General features: G+C 33.9%; 4 protein-coding genes across 4 annotated transcripts; 3 read left to right on the forward strand and 1 right to left on the reverse strand.

The window, feature by feature from the left end:
• The first annotated feature begins 357 nt into the window (after nucleotides 1-357).
• Nucleotides 358-2,154, forward strand: LOC122317294 (lysine histidine transporter-like 8). The gene is made up of 3 exons (XM_043134289.1): nucleotides 358-841; nucleotides 995-1,126; nucleotides 1,274-2,154. Exons 1-3 carry the CDS (start codon nucleotides 449-451, stop codon nucleotides 1,757-1,759), a joined length of 1,011 nt encoding a protein of 336 aa, XP_042990223.1. The 5' UTR covers nucleotides 358-448; the 3' UTR covers nucleotides 1,760-2,154.
• Nucleotides 2,155-2,398: 244 nt separating this feature from the next.
• LOC122317295 lies at nucleotides 2,399-5,702 on the reverse strand. The gene is made up of 2 exons (XM_043134290.1): nucleotides 5,370-5,702; nucleotides 2,399-3,074 (listed from the first exon to the last, which is right to left on the reverse strand). Exons 1-2 carry the CDS (start codon nucleotides 5,480-5,482, stop codon nucleotides 2,867-2,869), a joined length of 321 nt encoding a protein of 106 aa, XP_042990224.1. The 5' UTR covers nucleotides 5,483-5,702; the 3' UTR covers nucleotides 2,399-2,866.
• Nucleotides 5,703-6,757: 1,055 nt separating this feature from the next.
• Nucleotides 6,758-9,675, forward strand: LOC122316601 (lysine-specific histone demethylase 1 homolog 1). Its single transcript, XM_043133265.1, has one exon. It carries the CDS (start codon nucleotides 6,797-6,799, stop codon nucleotides 9,233-9,235), a length of 2,439 nt encoding a protein of 812 aa, XP_042989199.1. The 5' UTR covers nucleotides 6,758-6,796; the 3' UTR covers nucleotides 9,236-9,675.
• A 7,073-nt stretch (nucleotides 9,676-16,748) lies between these two features.
• LOC122316882 (dehydrin ERD14-like) lies at nucleotides 16,749-18,244 on the forward strand. Its single transcript, XM_043133712.1, has 2 exons — nucleotides 16,749-17,242; nucleotides 17,539-18,244. The coding sequence occupies exons 1-2, from the start codon at nucleotides 16,961-16,963 to the stop codon at nucleotides 17,992-17,994; spliced, it is 738 nt and encodes a 245-aa protein (XP_042989646.1). The 5' UTR covers nucleotides 16,749-16,960; the 3' UTR covers nucleotides 17,995-18,244.
• Nucleotides 18,245-25,620: the final 7,376 nt, after the last annotated feature.

Here is a 25,620-nt window from a genome sequence, read left to right on the forward strand (position 1 = left end):
TCTCAAATTTATCCATAGATTATTTATACATTCTAAAAGTGCGAATTAAACGATCTTTAAGTGGGATTAGATTCCACTTTAGAGCGAGGTCAAGTTCATGCATGACACTATTTATTTTTTTTATATCATATTAAATCATTTATTATCTTAAAAAGATTAAACAATTGTGAACTATATATCTAAATAGTGTTATATATCATATTCTTATCCCATTTTTTATTTTATTATAAAAGATATGGCATGTTTATTATCATTAGATGATAAAGAATCATTCAATATATGATCATTCATTGGTGACATCGATGAAAATAAAATGATAGTGTGGTGTATAAAATTTTTCTTCTTTTTTATCCTCTTTGTCCCTGTTGTTTACTAAATATATTTACCAAATATATATCAATCTATAATAGGTGAGAAATGGGGGAAACTGCTCGCATTGTTTCCGACCATGTATCTGTCGGGTGGCACATGTGTGACCTTAATCATGATAGGAGGTGGGACCATGAAAATCTTCTTCCAGATCATTTGTGGGGACACATGCAACATATATCAACCGACGACAACGGAGTGGTACGTGGTTTTCGCTTGTTTTGCCACTGCTCTGGCTCAATTTCCCAATCTGAATTCGATTGCTGGGGTATCCCTCATCGGAGCCGTTACTGCCATAAGCTATTGTTGGCTGATATGGGTAGTCTCTGTCTTCAAAAGTAGGCCCCTGGGGATCTCATATGACCAACTAACTGCAAAGTATTTTGATGCAAAAAGGATCTTCACCATTTTCAATGCTTTTGGGATTATTGCCTTCACTTTTAGAGGCCACAATCTTGTACTTGAAATACAGGTAAATTTCCCTATTCTATGATCATCATCAATTTAATTTTTCGTAATATACACTATATATCATGCTTATTCTATTTCTTATGTTACGTGTCAAACATACTTAAATCATGTTTTAATACATTATGTCAGCATCTGGGTGTCATTGCAAATGCAGGGGACTATGCCTTCGAACGCAAAGTGCCCATCGCGTGTACCAATGTGGAGAGGAGTGAAGTTTGCGTATGCAATTATCGCAATGTGTTTGTTTCCCATTGCCATTGGCGGCTATTGGGCATATGGAAATTTAGTGAGCACCGAATTTTATTTTTTCATTTTATAAACCCTTCCAGACTCTTTATAGTGCAATACTGGGAACATTCTTGCTCGATCGGTACGGGCTTAATCTACAAAAACTCTGAAGCAAAACAACTAACGATTTCTGCTTTATTGCCAGATACCTAATGGAGGGATGCTCAATGCTTTGTACAAATACCACGCGGATGACACACCAAGATGGCTCTTGGGATTGACAAGCTTACTCGTGGTGATAAACAGTCTCAGCTCATTCCAAATATATGCAATGCCTGTTTTTGACAATCTGGAGTTGAGGTATACCAGCAAAGCAAACAAACCCTGTCCATGGTGGCTCCGATCAGGGTTCCGAGCTGCCTTTGGTTGTCTTGCATTTTTCATAGCAGTGGCTCTACCATTCTTGCCAAGCTTGGCAGGATTGATCGGAGGGATATCGCTGCCAATCACCTTAGCATATCCCTGTTTCATGTGGATACTGATCAAGAAACCTCAGAAATGTACTGGAATTTGGTACGTCAATTGGGTATTGGGAGTATTGGGAATGATTCTTAGCATTCTTGTTGTCACTGCAGCAATTTGGAATATAGTGACCATAGGAATAGAGATCCACTTTTTCAAGCCCAAATGAGCAGCCAGCTAAAACAAGAAGGTGCAAAGGTTCAACGTAGCTCTGTAGTTGCTCGATGCGTGTGAAATTGAGGAACCGCTCCTACCCAGAAGTTAACCACCGAGAAGTAGCTTCAAATATCATTGTAAAAAAGAAAATAAAAAAGTTCGGAACATCTTCTCCTGTTTCTGCCCTCTTGGGTTTACAAACTGGCCGCTTGACCTTCAAGAGTGGAATAAACATTTTGCTCAGAGGAGATGAGACAGTGGAGTTGTTTTCAACAAGATTTTCTGTATAACTGTAATGATGCTTTAGAAACTGTTTGCTTTGTTACTATTGCAGAGCTGCTGGAACTTGCTTGCTTGTGATGTATTTAATCAGATTCTCAGAGGTATGTAGTGTTTGGTTTGTAACTATTGGTCAGGAATACAAGTCTAGAGTCCTTATATGAGAGAAATAATCCCCAAATCAATGGCCAGCAGCCAACTGCAAAGCTTCCTTATCAATAGCACGCAATCCTCACTAGTATGGAAATAGTCAAATTAACTCACACTTTTGGGTGAAAGACCAAAACAAAAGTGGCATACCCTCTACCTCGACAGAGCATTTGAAGAGGGGGTTGCAATTTGATTTCATGAGATACAGAAGTGGCAACTACGGTTAATACAAACCATGGCTTCTTTTTTCAGTATTTGCATACACTGATAATCATCACTTACAGAGTACAACCTTGTCTAACATGATTGTATCAAACAAGCAGTCATCTCATTCCAAATAGAACTGACAACATAGTAACTCCTAGGGGAAAAAAGAACTAAAATTTAAAAAAAGTAACAGTTTTGACTACATCATGTATACGGGAAACTGACAGCAAGAAAGAAGCCATTAACACGACTATAATCCCTCTCTCAGTCATGACACTTGGATTATCTACCTCGAGGATAAACCAGTTTGATCAGCTTTGTTGGCACAAGCCGTCATTATATCCTTTATCTTCTTTAGGTGCAGCACTTCGTCCAGAAACCAAAAAAGAAGCCAGACCAAATTGCAATGACCAAGAACATAGCACAGTAAAGTTGGGTTACTATAGAAAAAAAAAAAAAAAAAAAAAAAACACTACATATAGTTTCACATTGACAAAGGGAGAAGCATCCTTCGCTTCTTTTTCCTGGCCAATCTCACTTGCTTTGTAATTTTCATACATAAAAGGAATAGCATCGTCATGCACACTAGAATGAAAGCAAGCCGCATATGCCTAAAATATAGAGAAACTGCAGAAAAAACCAGGAAAGCCAGAATAACAAGTTCCCATATTACAAAGATCACGACATCCACCCTGCATCCAGAGGAGGAAAATGGGTAAAAAGTATTATCAGAAGTCATGTTATCCAAGAAGTCATGTTATCCTATAAATACTAATCCACAGAATAATCAGAAAAAACTGAAAGAGCTCATGCAAATTAGAATAAGTCCACCCGGCACTCGCACATTGCGAGAAGAAGTTCCATAAGAAAAAGGGTCCTCTTCAAGAAAACAATCAGAATATTTCACTTGTGAGAAAGCAAATTCAAAAATTGCAGGGTACTCAATTAAATTTTTGGACAATGTCCACTCACATCCATTTGTGGTTTACCTGCCTGCATATTTATTAAATACACAGTTCAGCTGCATATTTATTAAAAATATTAATCCCATGATATTCGTATTCATTTTCTTCGTGCCGTTGTTTTCTAGAGGATAGTCCATTAAAAGACATGTGATTCGATTATGTTAAGCAGATTCTATGATTATGTTCAATATAACGATTAACATCATGATGCTAGTTGTGTCATTCAAAAATTTTAATATGCTTAGCTCCCCTAACAATTCAGTTTCTGCTAGAACAAACTCAAAATGAAGTTAAAAAGAAAACTTGTTCTTTGAATCAAGTATAACCCAGGTCACAAACATCATTTATTCAAATGAAAGCTTCATGGATAATAATGTAGAAAATCCATTTAATACCAAACATGTCGTGTTTTGGTCGTTTCACATGTCAACCTAATCTTTTTGGTAACATAATAATAAATAAATAAAAACCCATATTTTATACTAAATGGAATAATAGATACTCTCCATTTCACTTGAAACTCAATGGAAATAACAAGTAAGAACTAGGGGACAGACTCGGAACTAAGCCTTCTGAGTTATGAACATATACTTTTTTATCTTTTATGCTTTAACATAGTCATATCTTGATGCTCTCTGATTCTATCTAGACATATGGGTACCACAGTGCAAAAATGCCAATAATAGTACTCTTGTGCATCGATTATTTTTTTATGGTTGCAGCTGAATGATTAATGCTTTATAAGTCAAGCATGAATAGATTGTATCCACGGGAATTGCTAGTGTGCCTAAATTACAATTCAAACAAACAGCCAATGTCATGCAGTTTGAAGTTCAGAGCTTCATAAACAAGAACGGAGGAATACAGGATACAGGTGTACTAATTCATGCTGAGGTTTTAAAAACCGGACTGGACAGTTGAACCAGTTTGATCACGACCAGCCCTAAGCCTGCTTTGATCATACCCTATTAACAAAATGGCCAAAAATGAGACATAAGCCATTTTGCAGATAACCAACATGTGATAGCAGTAACCAAATTGGAAATCTCTCTCTCTCTTCCTATATATATATATATATATATATCTTTATGCCGAACCTCAACAAGGTAAGGCAAGGGCCTCATTTTCATAGGGATTGGACCCTGGATACGAGACCCCACCCACCACAACTGTATGCTAGGTAATCCAAGGGAACTCCTAGTACGAAATCAAACCAGGATGTCTAAACTACAGCTCATCCCATGCCGGCCCTCGACCTCCAGGCTGCACCTTGACAGATCAGTTGAAAATCTCATCTAGAAAGATATGCCAACAAATATATATGCCATCTACTCTTCATGCAATAATCATAGGCATCGTTTCACCTGCCAATGTTATAGCCCACCATATATATCTAAAAACTCCTTCGGTTCTGAGTGGGATATAATTTTGAAAAGAGAAGCAAAAACAATTGTACGTCCCATGTTGCATTAAAAAGAAGAAAGAAGGTTGGTGACAAAAATTCCCAACCTTCCCGGCCCTCTTTTATGAATTGTATCGACACACCAGATGATTGTATTTGCTAGGTCTTTGTCGATAGAACACCTGATAATAGTTCTTTAAGAATTGAAATGTGAGTTAAGAATTTGTTTTGTAGGAAATGATTTTCAAACAAACAACTCAAAATGAATCAAAAAGCCAAACCGAGAACCGATATGCTCGACCTGAACAATTTTAGAACGTTCGCTTGAATAGTTGAATACAAGCAGTCGAATTTTATGCTCACAATTCCAAAACAATGAAATGCCTCTCACAAAATGATCCCCCAAATTCCCAAAACCGTAATCAACTTAAAGAGATTGACAAATTTTATACACAATATTCCAAAGCACGTTGATCACAAAACGATTCAAACAACCAAAAAAATATTCAAGAATCGTGAGAATGTAACTAATCAATGATTGTAACTAATCAAAATATACAATTACAAAAGTTTTGATAAATAAAATATTTTATCAAAAAATATAAAGTAATTTAACATACCTTGAAGAAGGAAGATTAGAAGTAGAGGAGAAGAAGGAGACGGAGGCCCAATCGTGCTTGGATCGAAGCTGGTACTCTCTCAACTGCTCGGCCAGATTCGATCGAGTTATCATGGCTCTGCCTCTCTCTCCAATCTTCTCCTACTTCTCTCTCAAGAGCTCAGATATCGTCTTCGTTGTCCACAATAGAGACTCGACGGAGCCAACGACGATTTGAACGATGGAACGGAACGGCAGTATGCCTCAGCGTTCAATCCGCCTTGGCTCGGGGTTGGAACTTCGTCGCCTGACCCCTTCTCTCAGCTTTCGTCCAATTTTAATGGTTTCTTATTATTTTTCCGAACAAAGAGAAAACAATTAGATATATGTATAGGGGTATTTTTAATTATTTTTTTATATATTTTATTAATATAATTTATCAAAATAATTATTTTATATTAAAATCATAATATAATTAATTATATTAACAAAGTACATAAAAAATAGACAAAAATAATTATACATAAAATTTTTATAATTATAACATTTAATTTTTATTTTTTTTAAAAAATTAAGTTATATTATATAATAATCCTATTAACTGTACTCCATGCATAATATGAGAATATACTTTTTTATAATTTTATAATATTCACAGATGTAATCGAGATAAAATATTATTTTTCAACCTAAATTTCATCATCTCATCCTCACACCAGCTTGGGTGTAACATTCACGTCACTTTTTGTTTAAGTTATTGTTATCAATAAAAATATTAAAAAGTGTATCATACGTTAGAGTTGACTAAAGATAATAATAATCAACAACTGATTTACAAGAAAACTTAAAATTCTCAAATTTAAAACCTTTTTTAATTTGATATGTCAATAAGATAGATGGTGTATCGTTCATGTTGGCTTAGAAATAAAATTGTTTAAAAATAAATAAATAAGTAAAGAGAACAATATTATTCTCCTTTTGAATTTTATTAAAAATAAATCTATATATTAACTTGATTTCATATAATAATATTTTATAATAAAAATAATTTTACAATCTATCGTAATATATCAAATCACGTTAGTTTATAGATTAATTTTTGTGAAATATTTTATAGTTAAATGATTTTTTTTTTTAAATTAAATGGCTGACCTATGAGGTCATTGCCACGTTAAACTAGATATATTTTACCGAATGGAGTGTTACTACGTCAATATGTCTCAAAAATAAAAAATAAAAAAACTATTCAATAGGCATGGCGTGATTGAAGAATGAAGGAGATATATCTAAGGTAGATACAGCCCAATAAATACATGGGCTTTTTTTTTGTAACCAAATGGGCTTAGACCTTATCCGTGTTTACCCTCTCGGCCCAAGATAGATTGAATTCCAAGATTAAAGCCCTCCTTCAAATGTAGCATCGTCCACAATCGAAATTAGCTACGATACATGGAAACAACGGAACCTTCCCTAGACCCCTCCTATAACCCTAACGACGTCGCATCCGGCGTCTCCTCGCCGGATACTGATGTCACTCTATCCGCCAGTGCAACCCCGTCCGAAAACAATTTCCAGAACTCACCGGAAAATCACTCTCCACCTCCCAAAACTACACCCGAAGCTCCCGTTTCGGACTCCCTAGAAGACACCTCCTCCGACCCCATCCAAGAAGACAACCTCGATGAACCGCCCCAAAACCCTAACCCGAGCGAACCCGGACGAACTGAACCCGGCCCGCCTCCAAAGAAGCGTCGCCGAAGGAAGAAATTCTTCACGGAGCTTAACGGCAATCCATCTCTCGCTAGGAATCGCCGGTCCGACATGGCGAAGGACGTCGACGTCGAAGCCCTAATCGCAATCTCGGTTGGCTTTCCGGTCGACTCGCTCACCGAGGAGGAGATCGAAGCCAACGTTGTCTCCACCATCGGCGGAGTCGAGCAGGCCAACTACATCGTTGTCCGGAACCACATTCTCGCCCGGTGGCGATCCAACGTGTCCGTTTGGTTGACCCGGGATCATGCGCTCGAGTCCATTCGGTCCGAGCACAAAGGCCTCGTTGACTCGGCCTACCGATTTCTTCTCAACCACGGTTACATAAACTTCGGGCTCGCGCCCGCCATTAAAGAAGCGAAACTGAGGTCATTTGACGGAATCGACAAGAGCAATGTGGTAATCGTTGGTGCCGGTCTCGCCGGTTTAGTCGCAGCGAGGCAATTGGTCTTTATGGGGTTCAAAGTCGTAGTCTTGGAAGGTAGGGCGCGGCCGGGAGGGCGAGTGAGGACGAAGAAAATGCAGAGTGAAGGCGTCGAGGCCGCAGCAGATCTCGGTGGGAGCGTCCTCACCGGAATAAACGGCAACCCGCTCGGGGTTCTTGCAAGGCAATTGGGATTGCCGCTTCACAAGGTGAGAGATATTTGCCCATTGTATTTACCTGATGGCGAAGCGGTGAACCCAGAAACTGACTCTAAAGTTGAGGTTTCGTTCAACAAGTTGTTAGATAGAGTGTGTAAACTTAGACATGATATGATAGAGGAAGTGAAATCGGTAGATGTTCCATTAGGGACTGCTCTCGAAGCTTTTCGGCGTGTTTATAACGTTGCCGAGAACCCGCAAGAGTGCATGCTGTTGAATTGGCATCTTGCTAATTTGGAATATGCGAATGCTTCGTTGATGTCTAATCTGTCGATGGCGTATTGGGATCAGGATGATCCGTATGAGATGGGTGGTGATCATTGTTTTATCCCCGGGGGAAACGAGACATTTGTCCGAACCCTTTGCGAGGACCTTCCCATTTTCTACGAAAGGACTGTGGAGAGTATCAGGTACGGGACCGATGGGGTCTTGGTTTATGCCGGTGGGCAGGAGTTCCGTGGGGACATGGTTCTTTGCACGGTGCCATTGGGTGTGCTTAAGAAGGGAACGATCGAGTTCTTTCCAGAGCTTCCTCTGCGAAAGAAAGATGCAATTCAGAGATTAGGATTTGGGTTGCTAAATAAGGTTGCCATGCTGTTCCCGTATAATTTCTGGGGTGGTGACATTGATACGTTTGGGCATTTGACGCAAGATCCCAGTATGAGAGGCGAGTTCTTTTTGTTTTATAGCTATTCTTCTGTATCAGGAGGCCCACTTCTTGTTGCACTTGTGGCTGGAGACGCCGCAATCAAGTTTGAGATGATGTCACCTGTCGAGTCTGTGAGAAGGGTGTTGGACATATTGAGAGGTATCTTTCATCCGAAAGGTATTGCTGTTCCAGATCCAGTCCAGGCAGTCTGTACGCGCTGGGGGAAGGATCAATTCTCATATGGGTCTTACTCTTATGTTGCAGTTGGGTCTTCGGGAGATGACTATGATATTCTTGCTGAGAGTGTTGGAGATGGGAGGGTGTTCTTTGCAGGAGAAGCAACTAACAAACAGTACCCAGCAACAATGCATGGAGCTTTTCTTAGTGGGATGAGAGAAGCTGCAAACATACTGAGAATGGCCAAGAGGAGGTCATTGATTCCGGCTGATAAATTAAATAATGTTAGAGATGAAAGTGATGATTTGAATAAATTGTTTGAGAGCCCTGACCTGACATTTGGGAGCTTCTCTGTTTTGTTTGATCCAAGATCAAATGACCTTAATTCTAATTCATTGTTAAGAGTGAAATTTGGAGGGGAGAGACTGAATTCTGTCTGTATCTGTCTGTTCGCATTGATTTCAAGGAACCAGGTCATTAAACTGAGTGAAGTTGATGGAGATGGTAACAGAATGAGGATGTTAAATCATGACTTTGGGGTGAGGTTGGTTGGTAGGAAAGGCTTATCTGGTGCTGGGGAATCTCTAATCTCCCATGTAAAATTAGCTAGATCCTACCTAAATGGTGAATCTAAAGGTGGTGCTGCATAGATAAAGGGGAGCATCGATTGATAGGTGGGAGTTTCTAGCTCATCTTCTCTACGTTGGATGATAATGCCTTTAGCCTAGCTGGAGGGGGAGTTAACTGTCATTGGGGTGAGAAGTAAATTATGCCTTGCGCGTGGATATGCGTGCTCGAATGAGTACATATGAATTTGGGAGTCGATTGGTCCCTTTTATTTAGTGCCTTTGATTGATTATAAACTTCCCTTTGGGACTGCAGGGTTTTTTGGAGTAACTAATTGGGAACTATGTGTTTTCTTAGATTATTGTAAATCTCATCATTCAGTTGAATTTGCATTCAGTGTTAGTTTATAGGAATTGTTCTTGTTCTCCTTTTGGGTACAAGAATACCGTACTCAGTACTGCAAAATTGTATGACTGCATCTGGTCTTTTGTGAAAAATAATAAAGAAACAATAAGTTGGAACACCTCTCTCCTCTTTTTACTTTTATTGGTGTATATTAAGGATTGAAGTCTTGGATTATTGCTTTGTGGGGATTTTGGTAATAAATCACCTCAATTCTCTTCTTTTTCGCTTTCCCCGTAACCAAAGCTTAATCTGCTTAGCTTTTTGCATATCTGTAGATCAAACGAAGACAGTCATATTCTGCCTTGGTCTTTAACCCCAACCACCTCTAAAAATTTACTCTTTTGTTGGGTGGTTCAAAGAAATGAAAGGTATTTTAAACTGACCTGATCATGAAGAATTGAACATTATCGGCTGTTCTCATGTCTCAACCCAATCAAATTGCCGTGGCCCAGTAGCATGCATCCTTGCTAATTCGTGTATTGCATGATGTCCGAAGCCCAACAATCCAAGGAGCTATGAAGATGTTCGAAGAAACTCCGTTATGGGTATTTGAGTACCTCACGCTATTCAAGGAAAAAATAATTCTTTCCGGCCTTTTCTTTAATGAAAACAAAATGTTTCATACTCCAATTTTTCATAACAGATTTCTTACAAGATTAAATCGATGTTTTGATTACAGGGTTCTTAGATAATTCAGTACAGAAATTCCCAAAAAATTGCATTTATTTCCAATAGGGATTTCAGGACAATAAATATATTTTATGTATTTCTTCGACAAAAATTCAGGAAATGTAATAAAATGCTTTTCATATCAATTTTGCACAACAATAAGAAGAACTCCCCTCGTTTTATAAAACAAAACTTACTAATCCTTTCGGAAATTCAAGGCATTAATCTTACAATTAAACCTCTGCCTTTGGTTAGGACAATATGAGACTACCACGAGCTTTCCTTAATCCACCCAATTCTTCCTTAATAGCACTCTCACCGGATTATCTTTTTTTTTTATAGAAATATGCTTCATTGCATTCATTCATAAACGAAGTTACAACTGTGACTTACCAATACAGGAAAACCAGACTATAAGTCAACTAACGCAACTGCTCAGGAGCTTTCCCGCACATAAAATGATGGATATTGTCTTAACTTCTAAAACTCTCAAAAGAGAGAGTAAGCGCTCTGTATGACCAGAGACGGGATGGCCCCTCCAACCTCCAGGGAGGCGGAATACGGGAGATACTATGAACAAACAGTCCAATAACATATACCTACATAAAAACTAACAAACAGACAAACCCACAAAACATAAAACCAACAAACACAACCCAACCACGAGAACGGCATGAACTCTGACGGCACACCCTCCACAAGCAATCAGCATCACGAGCACCAACGGCACGAGCACCCAACTTGCGTACGGACCACAGCAACCTCCACAGTGGAGGCCGGCCATACGACCACCGGCCATAACATCGCCCGCCACTCTCAGCTCTTTGCCTGAGATAGCAACCGTTCAACAGCTCAACATATCACCGTGGACTTTACACGAAGACAAACAGAACAGCAAAACAAAAAAACCAACGGAGGCATAGACCGTGCAACACACAGACATCTGTGACCAAAAACCAACTACGGCGACGTCACAGAACACAAAAATCCACCGTGCAAGACACAAACCCAACTCCAAAATCGGAGAAACAAAACACATAAAAACAGAAAAGAAAAACCGGCCTCCCAAAAAAATAGAAAAACAGAACACATAACAGCCGGCACAACAGAGGCCGAGCCAGACGCAAACACAAAACGCTGGGAGGAAACCGCTGCTCGGAACCTAATCGACCGAAGACTAAGAATCCAAAAAAGCCGAGGAACTCATCAGCAGATGGCCCCTTGGTGGCGCGTGGCAGCCACACGCCGCATAAAGCCGAGCCTTCGTCCTGCGCGTACGGGCAACGCCACACTCCGTTTGGCACCATGTTCGGTAGGCTTGTAGATCGGCGGCTGACCAACATCCTGGAGGGGTGTGTGTTGGCGGTTGGCGGCTGGACAGTCCGGAGCGGCACTCCTCCCTTATTTGCCTGAAAAAAATCAAAGAGAAAGAAGAAAACAAAGACTACAAACAGAGAAAAGGAAAAGGGAGGGGAGCGGGAGACGAAGCTCCCACCCACCCACCCCCCCCGGTCGCGCGCCTAGGTTGGGGAAGATAGATAGAGAGGTTTCAGGGAGAGAGCCGAGCTGTTGTATGTGGATTAATGATTCCACTCTCACCGGATTATCTAAATGTAAAATCATTATACCTTTTAGTTACCAGGACATCAAATACGTCCGCATTGGATTAGGGAAACACTCCCTATAGTAGCTTTTAGTTACAATAAATCTTAAAATAAAATCAAATTTGATAGTTACTGGATATATATCAAATACTTATTTTATTATTTTTCATAATATTTTATCTTCTCTCCATCTATATCTACAAACTTTCATCAGTTTCTTTAAATTAAATAGTAAAATATGATAAAATAAAATAAATTAATAATTACAAAATTAAATATTTTTTAAATTATTAATTGCTCATTACTATATAATAAATAAATATATAATCATGTTGCCCAGATGACTAATACAAGAGGGGGAGTGAATTGAGTTATATTAAAAACTAACAATTATAAATCAAATATATAATATAAAATATAAACAAAACATGAAATAACAATAAATTTAAAGAGTAAGGGTAAGAGAGAAGCAAACTCAGTATGTTAACGAGATTCGGCCCCATTGTCTACGTCCTTGCCTCAAGCTACCTCTTGAAGATTCACAAATTCACTATTCAACCTCCTTCACGTGGAGATAGAAACCTATTACACCTATGAACAACACTGCTACAAAGGATCCGTGTATAACACCCTCTACACTTGCAATCACCTTACACGTGATGATTCAACTATTCCCTGTGTAAAATACTTTCTACACGCATAAGGGTTATACACACTATTTTTCTGATAGAAAAGCTGATAGTGGGTAGGTTATCAGAAAACACTCCTCAATGAGTGAAATAAGAACAATACAGCGCAAACTATATCTCTTAAAATGAACAAGGATTAAGGCTCAATACTTGGAGAAGAGAGAATGAAAGTTTTGAATGAATATTGTATGCTCTGAATGTTGTAAATGTGAAACTCTCAAATGATCTATTTATAAGCATATGAGACTTCATATTTAAATTTAAAAAGATTCACATGTCAAAGACAACATCATTCACTTTTTCAAGAAAATCAAACCTAATCTTTTACTTTTGGCATATGACAAAAGGAGCACACTTTCCTTTTCAAAAAATTCAAACCTAATCTTTTACTTTTTGCATATGATAAAAACAGCACACTTTCCTTTTCAAAAAATTCAAACCTAATCTTTTACTTTTTGTATATGACAAAAAGAGCACACTTTATTTTTCAAAATTTTCAAACAAAATCATCTACTTTTTGTATAAGTCTAAAAAAAATAATCACTTTTGAAAATATTCAAATAAAACATGCACATGTGAAAGATGACAATCAATCATCTTTAATATTTTCAAAATTTAACCCTTTAATCAAGGCATGCACATGTAAAAGATGATAATCAATCATCTTTCAAAATTTTTAAATTTAATTTTTAAAAATATTCATGCATATGTGGAAAATGTATTTTAATGCTTTATGATAAAATATTAATTTTGAGCATTAATCCTAATTTCGCATTTTGAAGAGATTTACAACATTATTCTATAACTTTAATGTAAACTTGTTCCCTTCTTGCTCATGCTTGTTTTCTTGATATGCTTGACTCCATTGTCTATACAACTTAAGCTTGAGACTTCTTTATTCTTTGAATTCATTTGTTATCATCAAAATTCATGTATAAATATATAATTACACAAAACTTGAAACATTGGGTTCAACAAATCCAATGTGAAGATTTGATATGAATAGCTAAAGTCAAATTCAAGTTATATTATTTTTAGGAGTGTAACCAGTCTGGTTCGGTTCGGTTTTGAAAATCTATGGCCGAACCGGTAGGCACTGGTTTTACATTTTTCAAAACCGATTAAGCATCGATTTTCCTCCTAAATCGGTATTCCGGTTTTATCAATTTCCGGTCCAGTTTTCCGGTTTTAATAAAATATAAATTTTTCATAAAAATTCTGTTTAAAAAAAAAACTGATTTAAAAAATTCAGTTTTATTAAAAATCTATTACCATTTACAAAAATCTGCTATGTAAAAAAATTATGCTATAAAAAATCTGCTATGTAAAAAAATTCTGATATGTAAAAAAAATTCTGATATAAAAAATCTGCTTTATAAACAAAATCTATTATATAAACAAAATTCTGCTGTATAAAAAACTGCTATAAAATAAAAACTAAAATAAGAAATTTAGTGTAAAAAAAATCTGTATAATCCTATATTAGACGATTAGTATTAGTGTATATATATTAGTATTAGTTATAGCTATATAATATATTAGACAATATGATAGTATTAATATCAGACTATTAGTATAACTATATATTAGTATTAGTTTTGATGATTTAGTATAACTATATTAGTATGAGTATAATTATAGTCTATATTAGAATATTAATATTAGTATATATGTGATTATTTTTTGTGTGATTCAAAATTATATATAATATAAAACATATTATATATAATATTAATATATAAATAGTACCGGTCCAGTCCGGTCCAAAACTATCTGGATCCGGAACCGGACCGGTTCCGGCCAGTTTTTCATTTATGAAAACCGATTCCAGACCGAACTAGTCCAAAACCAGCACAACCGGTCTGGGCCAATTTTTCGATTTGTTGGATTTTTTTTACACCCATAATTATTTTATTATTACATAATAAAAAAAAATAGTTATTCCAATATGGAGATTTATGAAAATGGAATAGCTAAAATCTAAATTCATCTTATATTCATCAAAATTATCCTTTATATATACATAATCCATTAACAATGCTCTTATCATTAACATTGGTTTCGTCAAAATCATATTCAAAATTTAGTTAAAAGTACATGTTTTGCATAAAATCAAGACCATTCAAGATAGAACCCCACATTAGATTAACTAAAATAATAATATGATATTATTTTTTAATAATAATATTTCAAATTTTTTCATATTTTCCAATATTTACACTAACCATATGATAAATAATACTTTAATAATTTAATAACCTAATATTTTATATGAAAGGCCCAATCGAGTAATAAGAAAATTAGCAAAGTCCCAATATGCAGTTGGCATATATTTTTAGAATAAAATAATTATTGTGAAGATGAACAATGTATTTCCAAATATAAAGGAAATTTTGGTGGTAGTGTAGCTTATATATAAAACTTCCTCATTTTAACTACTCCAATACAGATCATTTTATTGATATTTAGCCAGATTTTAGAGATGCATTATATTTGGCAAGTGCTCTTAGTGGGAGAAATTCATAATTCTATATCTAATGTAAACCAAATACGAAGGACTTAGTTCAAATTATGAATCTTCTATAAAGTTTTATTTGGAACCATGACATGTTAATTCCAAAACAGCATGATTTATGTGATCAATTGCTAGTATCACGGGTGTTAGCGCCATGTGAAGATATGATATTGACTTGAGCCTTATCCTTATACCCTATTTCAGTCTCTTTTATTTTAATTTTTCTTATGTCGGCTTAATTAATTAGTGTAAAAATACATTAATTATTATATAGTTTCGAAGTATTGAAACACAGAACTTTCATTCTATTATTATAGGATGATATGTTATGAAAAATAAACTATTCATAAACCTGTTTTCAGCATACCCAATATACCGTTGAAATATTGTTATTTTAATTTATACTGGGTTTCACTAAAAAATAATAAGTTAATGTACTAAACTTGCAAATAGAAAAACTCGAAAATTCATATTTAAATAAGTTTTTTCATGAAATATAATATAATAATATAAACTATATTTTTGTAAGATAGTGTTGAGGACGCACTATTCAAACATTTATGATTTAACACATTAGAACGTAAAATTTTCAGATTTTTTAGAAAATGGCTATGTATTATCAACAATGCACTCTCCATCTTTACTTAAATATAATAAATTAAATACTACTATTTATTTTAAAATTTATCATTCTTACTCGCGTTTAATAACGTTGCATATTTCGATTAATAACTTAATGAAAATTATATAAAATGTATGATATCATTAAATATGAAAAATAATAATAATATCTAAAATAACAAGACAAATATTTTAATCACAAATTAATTGTATAAAAATAAACTCATAAATTGACGTGACTTGATATGATATGTCAGATTATAAAATTACTTTTATCATAAAGTGGATATAATAAATCTGATAAAATTATATTAATTTATAAATTTATTTTTATATAATTTTTTTATGTATGTAACAAGTCTCAAATAACAATAAAAAAATTTTTAATATAAATTTATACAATAAAAAATATAGTGTATGATGTGTGAAAATGATAGAAATCAATACTCATAATATTATTATAAATTTTTTTAAAAATTATATTTTAAAATATTTTAAAAATACATTTAACAAAAAAATTTACGCTGGTGGGGACCCAAATTTGGGTCCCGCTACAGCCACTCATAGCTCAGGGTACAGCCATCCCAACCGGCCAGTTGTTGAAGAGCGTTCTCTTTCTCCCAAGTAACGTATCTTCGCATGGTGACAGCATCGAACAGCTAAACAATGCCCCCACGCGGAGGCCTACTCGCGAATATCGACGCGTCTCGTCCTCTTTCACTCTGCCACGTATCCCATTAGGAATAAGGTAATCTCAGTGGGTGCCAAAGCCGACCTTCCATATTTATCGCCTGACTGACCGACATAAAAGGGTCCCACGAGAACAAACTCCCATTATCTTCCTAAACGTGTCATCGAACCATTGGCTTTTGTAAACGTACGCGCGTCTTCCCGCCCTTTTTCTGCTTTGTTTATTCTTTAATTATTTTGACTCCTCTTTCCCTTGTCGCTTATTCTAGGGGACAGTTGTCACGTTATTCTCAGCGAGTACCTTTAGGCATGTAAAATAATGGAGATTGGAGAGTATGAGATCTCATTTTGCTCTCGAAGTTAATGAGGCACGTCGGTTACAGAGAGATGGCACACTGATTGGGCCACCCAATAGGCTTTAATCGCGTCAGATCCGTGTCTTTAATATAGTAATATTGTTATAAAACCTTCCAGTCTCTCACGCAAATCCATCGTAGCAAAGCTGAAAAAAACCTTCACAAAACCTTTCAGTAACTTAATCGGCCTTCTCGTTCTTCGTAATTGGTCTCTTTCGTTTTTGTTTTCGATATTCTTTTTAGTTGCTTTCGATCGATTATGGCGGAGGAACACCCCAACAAGAGTAGATACGAGTACGAGACTGCTGGCGTTGATGATCAGCAGGTCGCCGTGGAGAAGACGGACCGAGGGCTGTTTGATTTCCATAAGAAGAAAGAGGAGGAGAAGCACCAAGAGGAGGCGATCGTTACTGAGTTTGATGAGAAAGTTACAGTTTCTGAATATGAGCCAAAGGTAGAGGATCAAGAACACGAGAAGGAAAAGGAGAAAGAAGAGAAGAAACACGAGAAGCTTCACCGATCCAGCAGCAGCTCTAGCTCTGTAAGTATCTATAGACAAGACTAATCCATCTATCTGTAATAAAGTTCTCATCATACCTGAACTGGTAGATACACAGTAAAACATGCCCCATTTTTTTTTTTTTTTGGTTTGGAAAAAGAGGATCTAAAAGATCTGTTCTAATTATAATTTTATGTTTTTGTATCATTTCCCAACTCCTTTTATGACATTAATTTCTATATTGATTTGATTAAAAAAGAAAATTCGGTTTCTCATTCTATTTAAATTAAGGAAGGTGTAATAAATCCTAAAATATGTCTGTTGCTTGAACTTTGCAGTCTAGCGATGAGGATGAAGGTGAAGGAGAAGAAAAGAAGAAGAAAAAGAAGGAAAAGAAGGGAGATAAGCTCAAGGACAAAATAGCAGCAGAGAAGCAAGAAGAGAAGGAAGAAGAGAAGTACGAGGACACCAACGTCCCTGTTGAGAAATACGATGAAGCAGTAGTCGTTCATGCTGCAGAGCCAGTCCAACCTGAGGAAAAGAAGGGTTTCCTTGATAAAATTAAGGACAAACTTCCAGGCCATCAGAAGAAGACTGAGGAGGTCCCTCCTCCTCCTCCTCCTCCTCAGGCCGAGTATGCGGCTGCTGAGCCAGTACCTAGTCATGAAGGAGAGGCGAAGGAGAAGAAGGGCTTCTTGGAGAAGATAAAGGAGAAACTGCCCGGATACCACCCCAAGACAGAGGAAGAGAAGGAAAAAGAGAAAGATCAGAAAGAGTCTCCCTCCAATTACTAAAGACCGAGTTGTGATTAAAGGATTAATTATATTGGTGTGCGCTATGCTTTTGCTAATTTTCGATGCGGGATGGAGTTCTTGAAATTTGCTTTATTTTGATTTTTGTTTTTCAGTTTTTGTGGTTTTTGAATTACTTTTGTATATTTACTGCTTTTTATGTTCCGTATTTTAAATAAACATCTTCTGTGTACTTGTATACGTAACGTTAATCTTCATCTATTTGTGAGTAAAATATTATTATTAAAGCAAATTGTTTACTTTTATATATACAACGTCCTAAATTAAAGGAGTGTCAGGACTGCTAGCTAGAAAGCGATCATGAGAGAAGAGGGAAGAGAGAGGAGAGAAAAGTAAAAGCAAACCCATCAATCTCGTAGTAAATTTGTTCTCTATGATCATTGCCTGACTTTATAATATATTATTTTATATCAAATTATATCGGATTATAAATTTATTTAAATTTTTTATCTTTTGATAATTATACATTTCCTTGGCGTATCGATCAAGGTGTTCGTGATGATGATGCTTTGTGAGTCTGCGACTCACTTTTAGAAAATTTATGTTAGCTTTATTAAAGTTATATTTAATTTTAAAACCTTTATATTTATAATTTTATATTAGTCATTAAATTTATTGAAATAATAATATAATATTATTTTTTAATAATAATAATTTTAATTTTTTATTCTTTATTATTGAGAGAGGGAAATGAAAGCTTCCCCCACTCATGCTCGTGCATGGGCCCGCCTAGCACATACAGTATCTGGACTCGCAACAATTGCTTGTATCTTGTGATCATTAGGAAATAAATAAGAATAAAAAACACATTTAATTGGTAAACAGTAATAACCTTTTAAATTCGAAGGAATCATAGATTTACTGTAGTTGAAAAATTTTCAACTCATCTTTTATCTAATTCAATACAGTTGTATTTTAATAAAATTTATCATATTTTACATTTAATTAAGCTTTTAATAAAACCAATATCAGTGCTTTTAAACCATTTTTTCTCAATGAATAGTAAAAGCAAAGCAAGATTTTGCAAAAGGGTGGCTTTAATTTTTTATGTATTTTAAAAATGAGTAATGCTACATACAGTCATTTTTGTGCACTCCACTGATATGATTGACTGGATTAATTTTTTTTTAATACACAACCAATCATATCACTGGAGTGCACAAAAGAGTCCGCAAAAATAACTGCACATAGAATTTTTCTTTAAGAATATTTTAAAAATTTTACATTATCAATAAAAAATATTTGAGTTTTTCTATGTATAAATAAATTTACGTATCAATTTACGTATTAATTATGTTATCTTTATATTTAAAATTTAAATTTATTTTTTTAAATTAATTAGATTGAATAAATATATATATTAATATACAAAATCGCTTACAATTAAATTTTTTATTTTTAAAAACAAATGGCCAATAAATTATTAAGTTGGATAAGGTCATGCCGACACATCCATCAGAGCTCGTCGATAGACATGTTTATTATATATCTGTTGTTGAAGTTTGATAGGTTTGAAGTTTGATAAGTTTGAAGTTGTTTGATTTTTAAATTATCTTATCTAATCATTATAATTTTTTTAAATTTTAATATAAAATATAATAAATAATTTAATTTTTTTAAATATTAAAATAAAAATAATATTTTAATAATATTTTATTCAATTATCAATTTTTACCTCAACTCAATTTAAAACAATCATATAATCGATAAAGATCTGAGTTTAAATATTCTCTTCTAAGCACTCGTCATTAGCACGCATGCAATTGATACTCGATTTGGATGTTTCAATTTTGGTGTTATGCATTGCGATACAAGTAGTAACGCTCCTTTACGTAGCTGTAAAATCAATGTGACATGGCATGTGCCTTTCAGTGGGTATAACGACTCCTACAGCCCGTTCATTCAACTAGAAAGTGGCGTCACATCCGCCACTGATGGTGATGGGCGCCCAAATTTCCCCCCAGTGACTTCACCGTGTTATCATGCCATGCCAACTTTCTCTGGTTCGAAAGTGAAATGATTTATTCAGTCGGTAAATACGGCATGTAGTCATTTAAAAAAAAAATAAATTAATATGAGACCTATATAAAAAAATTATTTTTATAATTTTTTTTATTCATTCTGTACAATTATAAAAAAAAATATTTTTATAATTTTTTTTATTTATTCCGTACAGCCGACTGCATATCGACTACATTTGCCAACTGCGTCTAACAAAATCCCGTTTGAAAAAGAAATGTTTTTTTGGAGGATTGGGCCATGCCAATGTGGTAGCTGGCTAGCCGCTAATGATGCTACTCACATTAAAATATTATAATTATTAAAATGAATTTTTATTCTCCAATCAATAGGTATACCACACACTCTATATTATTTAAGAGAATTAATAGTCACTGAAAAAAAATATATAGAATTTACATAAAAAATAATTTTTAATTATAGATCTTTTTTTTTTAAATGTCTATACGATATTTACATATCTTACAATTATATGTAGCATTTTCTCATATTTTATTAACATTCTCAATGGATTAATAATAGAATTTTTCATTATTAAAATCTATGTAAATAGAGGATTCTAAAATTAATATAAAATTAAATGTAGGGTCAAACTCTTTGATCCAAAAGCAACCTTGACGGATAAAATTGGCTAATGAAGTCTAAAGATAACAATCAGTACACCAAAAATAGAGTTATGCCAAAAAAAACTTAAAAAATCGAGCGTTCATCCTTTCAGCAAAAATTCAAGTCATTCCTTGAATAAGGAATAGATAGTAAACAATGTCGGAGAAAGATATATCTTTCCTTAAATAGGGATAACTTGCCTAATATTTAAAAGGTCAGTCATTTTGGATTAAAAGTAAGAGAGGCTAGAAAAATCAGACAATGAAGCTTTGAACAATAATAATATTGAAGAAAGACAGAAGATGGCGGTAGCCGATCAAAAACAGTGGTTGATCATTGCCCTTGTGCTATTTGTTTTGGTTGCTTTTTCTGCAGAGGCCAGAAAGTTGGGTGGACGCGGTTCTTTCTTTCAAGATTTTCATTTTGGTCGTATGAGAATACTGTCCGAAGGTGTTCCTGCCACCCAACACGAGATTTATCAGCTTCACAGAATTCTACCCTCTCCTCCCCCACCTCCTCAGGCCTCAAAACCCCCTCCTCGGGCCTAAAAAGGGAAATGATCTTCATGAGATTATTATCAGCTAACTTATTCTTTATTCCAAAATGAAAAAAGAAAAGACAATGAAGGGAATTGTTTCAACATTTAAGGAACAATATTAAATAGAATATTGTGAGAATTATGGTGTTGTGAAGTGTCAACAGTTTAATAATCTTTTTTGTGTTTTTTTTTTTTTGGAGGGGGGGGGGGGGAGGGGAGGAGACTGGGAGGGCTTCTTTTTGTACTGTTATTATGTGTGAAACTCAGCAATTATGCTCTTCACAAGTGTGCAATAAATCTATGAAAGGTTGAATAAGAAAATATGAACAATTCCGATATAAAGTTGTGTGATGTTGGGTTTTATTTTAATTAGTAGACAAAATCACCTCCAAGACAGTTTGGGCAGATGAGGCTTATTCGGGAGGTGGACTCAGGGCAAATTTTAATCTATGCCTGCCTCAAGGTCTAAAAGCCCATCCGTGGCCTTAGTTACTATATACAGTACCATACAAACTTCAGACATTGACAGCATACATCCGAGAATTCAAGAAGAGTTAGCTAAATGGGAATTAGATAACAATAGTTTGTATGGATTAGCAACCTTTACGGGGAAATCCAGTGCATTTGCAGTATAATAGAGAAGCATTCAGTATGTAGTTTTGTATCATTTTTGCAGAAAATAGAAAGTACCCAATGTTTAAGACAGCTGTTATTTGATCAAACTCTGAAACAAGCACATTGCTACATTAGAATTCAGCAAAAGATAAAACACCATGGTAAATGTAGAACTTCTTTGTTGTTTCTGTCGTCGTCATCATCGTCGGACTGTACCATAATCAAATTCCAAAAAGTCCTTGGAAGCTTACTTATTTGTCCATCCAAATTACACAACGAAGACTCTACCCTTGAATGAGTAGATCAAAAGCTTTGTTGATGTCGTCAAACTTTACCTCTTGTTACAAATTCATCCAGCTGCAGTTCCTGATGTATTTTTTGTTTTGAGAAAAAAAAAAAGAAATAAGAAAATTTTAAAACAAAAAGAAAAAATTTAAAATAATATGCATGACTTGTTGCACAAGGTTTTCTACAGAAATCAAGGATTGATTATAAGAAAACATACTCTCTTGTTATATATGCAATTACATTCAAATTTTTGATTAGTTTAGTAGTTACAAAAAGATTAGATATTCAGTTGATAGATATGGTCACTGCATATTTATATGAAACATTGGATCATGACATATATATGAAAATCTCTGAAGGATATAAAATGCCTAAAACTTCTAATTTGAATACATCCAGAAATATATATTCTATTAAATTTTAAAGATCTTTATATGGGTTAAAGTAATCTGGACGCATGTGGTATAAACGCCTTAGCGAATATTTATTGAAAGAAAGATTTGAGAATAATTCAATATGCCCACGTGTTTTTATTAAGAAATCAGATTTCGGATTTGTTATTATTGCAATTTATGTTGATGATCTAAATCTTGTTGGAACTCCTGAAGAGATCAAAAGAATCGTTACATATTTAAAGAATGAATTTGAAATGAAAGACCTTAACAAAACGAAATTTTGTCTCGGCCTGCAGTTCGAGCATTTGCAAAATGGAATTCTCATTTATTAGTTAAATTATATAGAGAAAGTCTTGAAGTACTTTTACATGGACAAAGCTCATCCCCTAAGTACTCCAATAGTTCTTCGATCATTTGATGTGTAGAAAGATCCATTTCGTCTTTGTGAAGACGATGAAGAAATTCTTGGTCATGAAATACCTTATTTCAGTGCAATTGGAGCCCTGATGTATCTTCCAAATTGCACTCGGCCTGATATTACATTTTCAGTTAATTTACTTGCAAGATATAGTTCCGCACCAACTCAAAGATATTGGAATGACATTAAACATGTCATTCGATACCTACGAGGTATGATTGATATGAGATTATTTTATCAATATGGATCAAGTCCACAATTAGTTAGATATGCAGATGCAGGTTATCTTTTAAATCCATACAAAAGGTAGATCTCAAACTGGATATATATTTACCTATGGAAATTTTGCTATATCATGGAGATCTGTCAATCAAATACTATCTGCTACCTTTTCAAATCACTCAAAGATCATTACAATTCATGAGGCAAGTCTAGAATGTATTTGGCTAAGATCAATGATTCAACATATTCAAGAAAAATGTAGTCTTCCAATGATTAATGATAGTCTAACAATTTTATACGAAAATAATAATGCTTATATTATTCAAATTAGAAGATGATATATCAAAGTTGATACAACTAAACATATTTCACCTAAATTTTTTTACACCCATGAACTTCAGGAGAAAGGTAAAATTAATGTCAAGCAGATACCATCAAATGATAATCTTGCATATTTATTCACTAAAGTATTATCAACTGCAACATTTAAGAAGATTGTGTAGAATATTGGAATACAAATACCTGAAGACTTATTATCATGTACTTTTCAGAAGGAGTAAATATCTTAAAGACTTGTGCTGATTGTACTCTTTTTCCTTCGCTAAAATTTTATCCCATTGGATTTTCCTTTGCAAAGTTTTAATAAGGTAATCTTAAAGTACTTGGCAGTACACATAAATGTTGTACTCTTTTTTTTTTCTCCATTGGTTTTTTCCTACTAGATTTTTCCTTGGTAAGGTTTTAACGAGACATATTCTTTATGTATGGTCATTCAAATGAGGAGTGTTATAAACTTATTTGTATGACCATTTAGTCATCAATTAAGACCAATCTTTAACCATTAATTAAGACTATTGAACTATCAATTAAGACCTATCTTTAGCCATTAATTAAGACTTAAGCTATACCTACTCTTTTGTATTCTTATATATATATATATATATCATTTACTTATATATTATCAAGTTTTACATCAAAGAATAATTATTTCTCTTATAATATCATTTATCTTTTAGTTTCTTAACAAAACGTACTTCATTTTGATTTTTGTTTTTCAGTTTTTATGGTTTTTGAATTACTTTTGTATATTTACTGCTTTTTATGTTCCGTTTTTTAAATAAACATCTTCTGTGTATTGTATTCGTAACGTTACTGTTGATCTATTTGTGAGTAAAATATTATTATTAAAGCAAATTGTTTACTTTTATATATACACGTCCTAAATTAAAGTAGTTTCAGTTCTGCTAGCTAGAAAGAGATCATGAGATTGAGAGAAGAGAGAGAGAGGAAAGAAAAGTAAAAGCAAACCCGTAGTAAATTTGTTCTCTATGATCATGCCTAACTTTATAATATATTATTTTATATCAAATTATTTCGGATTATAAATTTATTTAAATTATTTATCTCTTGATAATTTTACATTCCAATTTATTTAAATTATTTATCTTTTGATAATTTTACATTCCCTCGGCATATCGATGAAGGTGCTTGTGATGATGATGCTTTTGTGACCCACTTTTATAACATTTACGTTAGCTTTATTAAAGTCATATTTAAAACTTGATGAAAACTACACATTTTTTATAAATTTCAAATCTCTATATTCATAATCTTACACTAGATCAGTTATTAGATTAATCAAAATAATAATATAATATTATTTTTTAATAATAAAAATTTTAACTTTTCATTCTTTATTATTGAGAGTGAAAATTTCTCACTCATGCTCGTGCATGGCCCTGCATAGTATATAATTGTGCCTGGACTTACACCAATGCTTGTATCTTGTGATCATTAGGGAATAAATGAGAATAAAAAATACAAATACATTTAATTGATAAACAGTAACCTTTTAAATTTGAAGGAATCCATAGATTTATTATAGTTCAAAATTTCTTCTCACTCATCCCTATAGCTAATTCAATACAGTTATATTTTGAAGAAATTCATCATATTTTATATTTAATTAGGCTTTTGATAAAATTAATACCACTGCTTTTAGGCCAGGTTTTTCTCAATGAATAGTAAAAGCAAAGCAAGGTTTTGCAAAAGGGTGGCTTTTAATTTTTTTTATGTATTTTTAAAATATTTTAAAAATTTTGCAATATCAATAAAAAATATTTGAGTTTTGTTACGTACCAATCTACGTACTAATTATATTGTCTTTATATTTAAATTTTAAAATTTTATTATTTTTATTAAAATCTAATTTTTAAATTAATCATATTGAATGAATGTGTGTATTAGTACACAAAATTACTTACAATTAAAATTTTTATTTCTCAAAACAAATGGCCAATAAATTATTAAGTTGGATAAGGTGATGCCGACACATCCATCTGAGCTTGTCGATAGACATATTTATTATATACTAGGTAGAAGTAACGTGCAATGCACGTTTATCTAGTTTAATGAAATAATTATTTTAAAAAAAGATATATATTTCATAAAAAAATTCATTTTAATCGATAATTTATTTTAATGTATTTTCTTGATGTTAATTATTG

Source organism: Carya illinoinensis, chromosome 7, assembly GCF_018687715.1.
Source record: "Carya illinoinensis cultivar Pawnee chromosome 7, C.illinoinensisPawnee_v1, whole genome shotgun sequence".
NCBI classification, from domain to species: domain Eukaryota; kingdom Viridiplantae; phylum Streptophyta; class Magnoliopsida; order Fagales; family Juglandaceae; genus Carya; species Carya illinoinensis.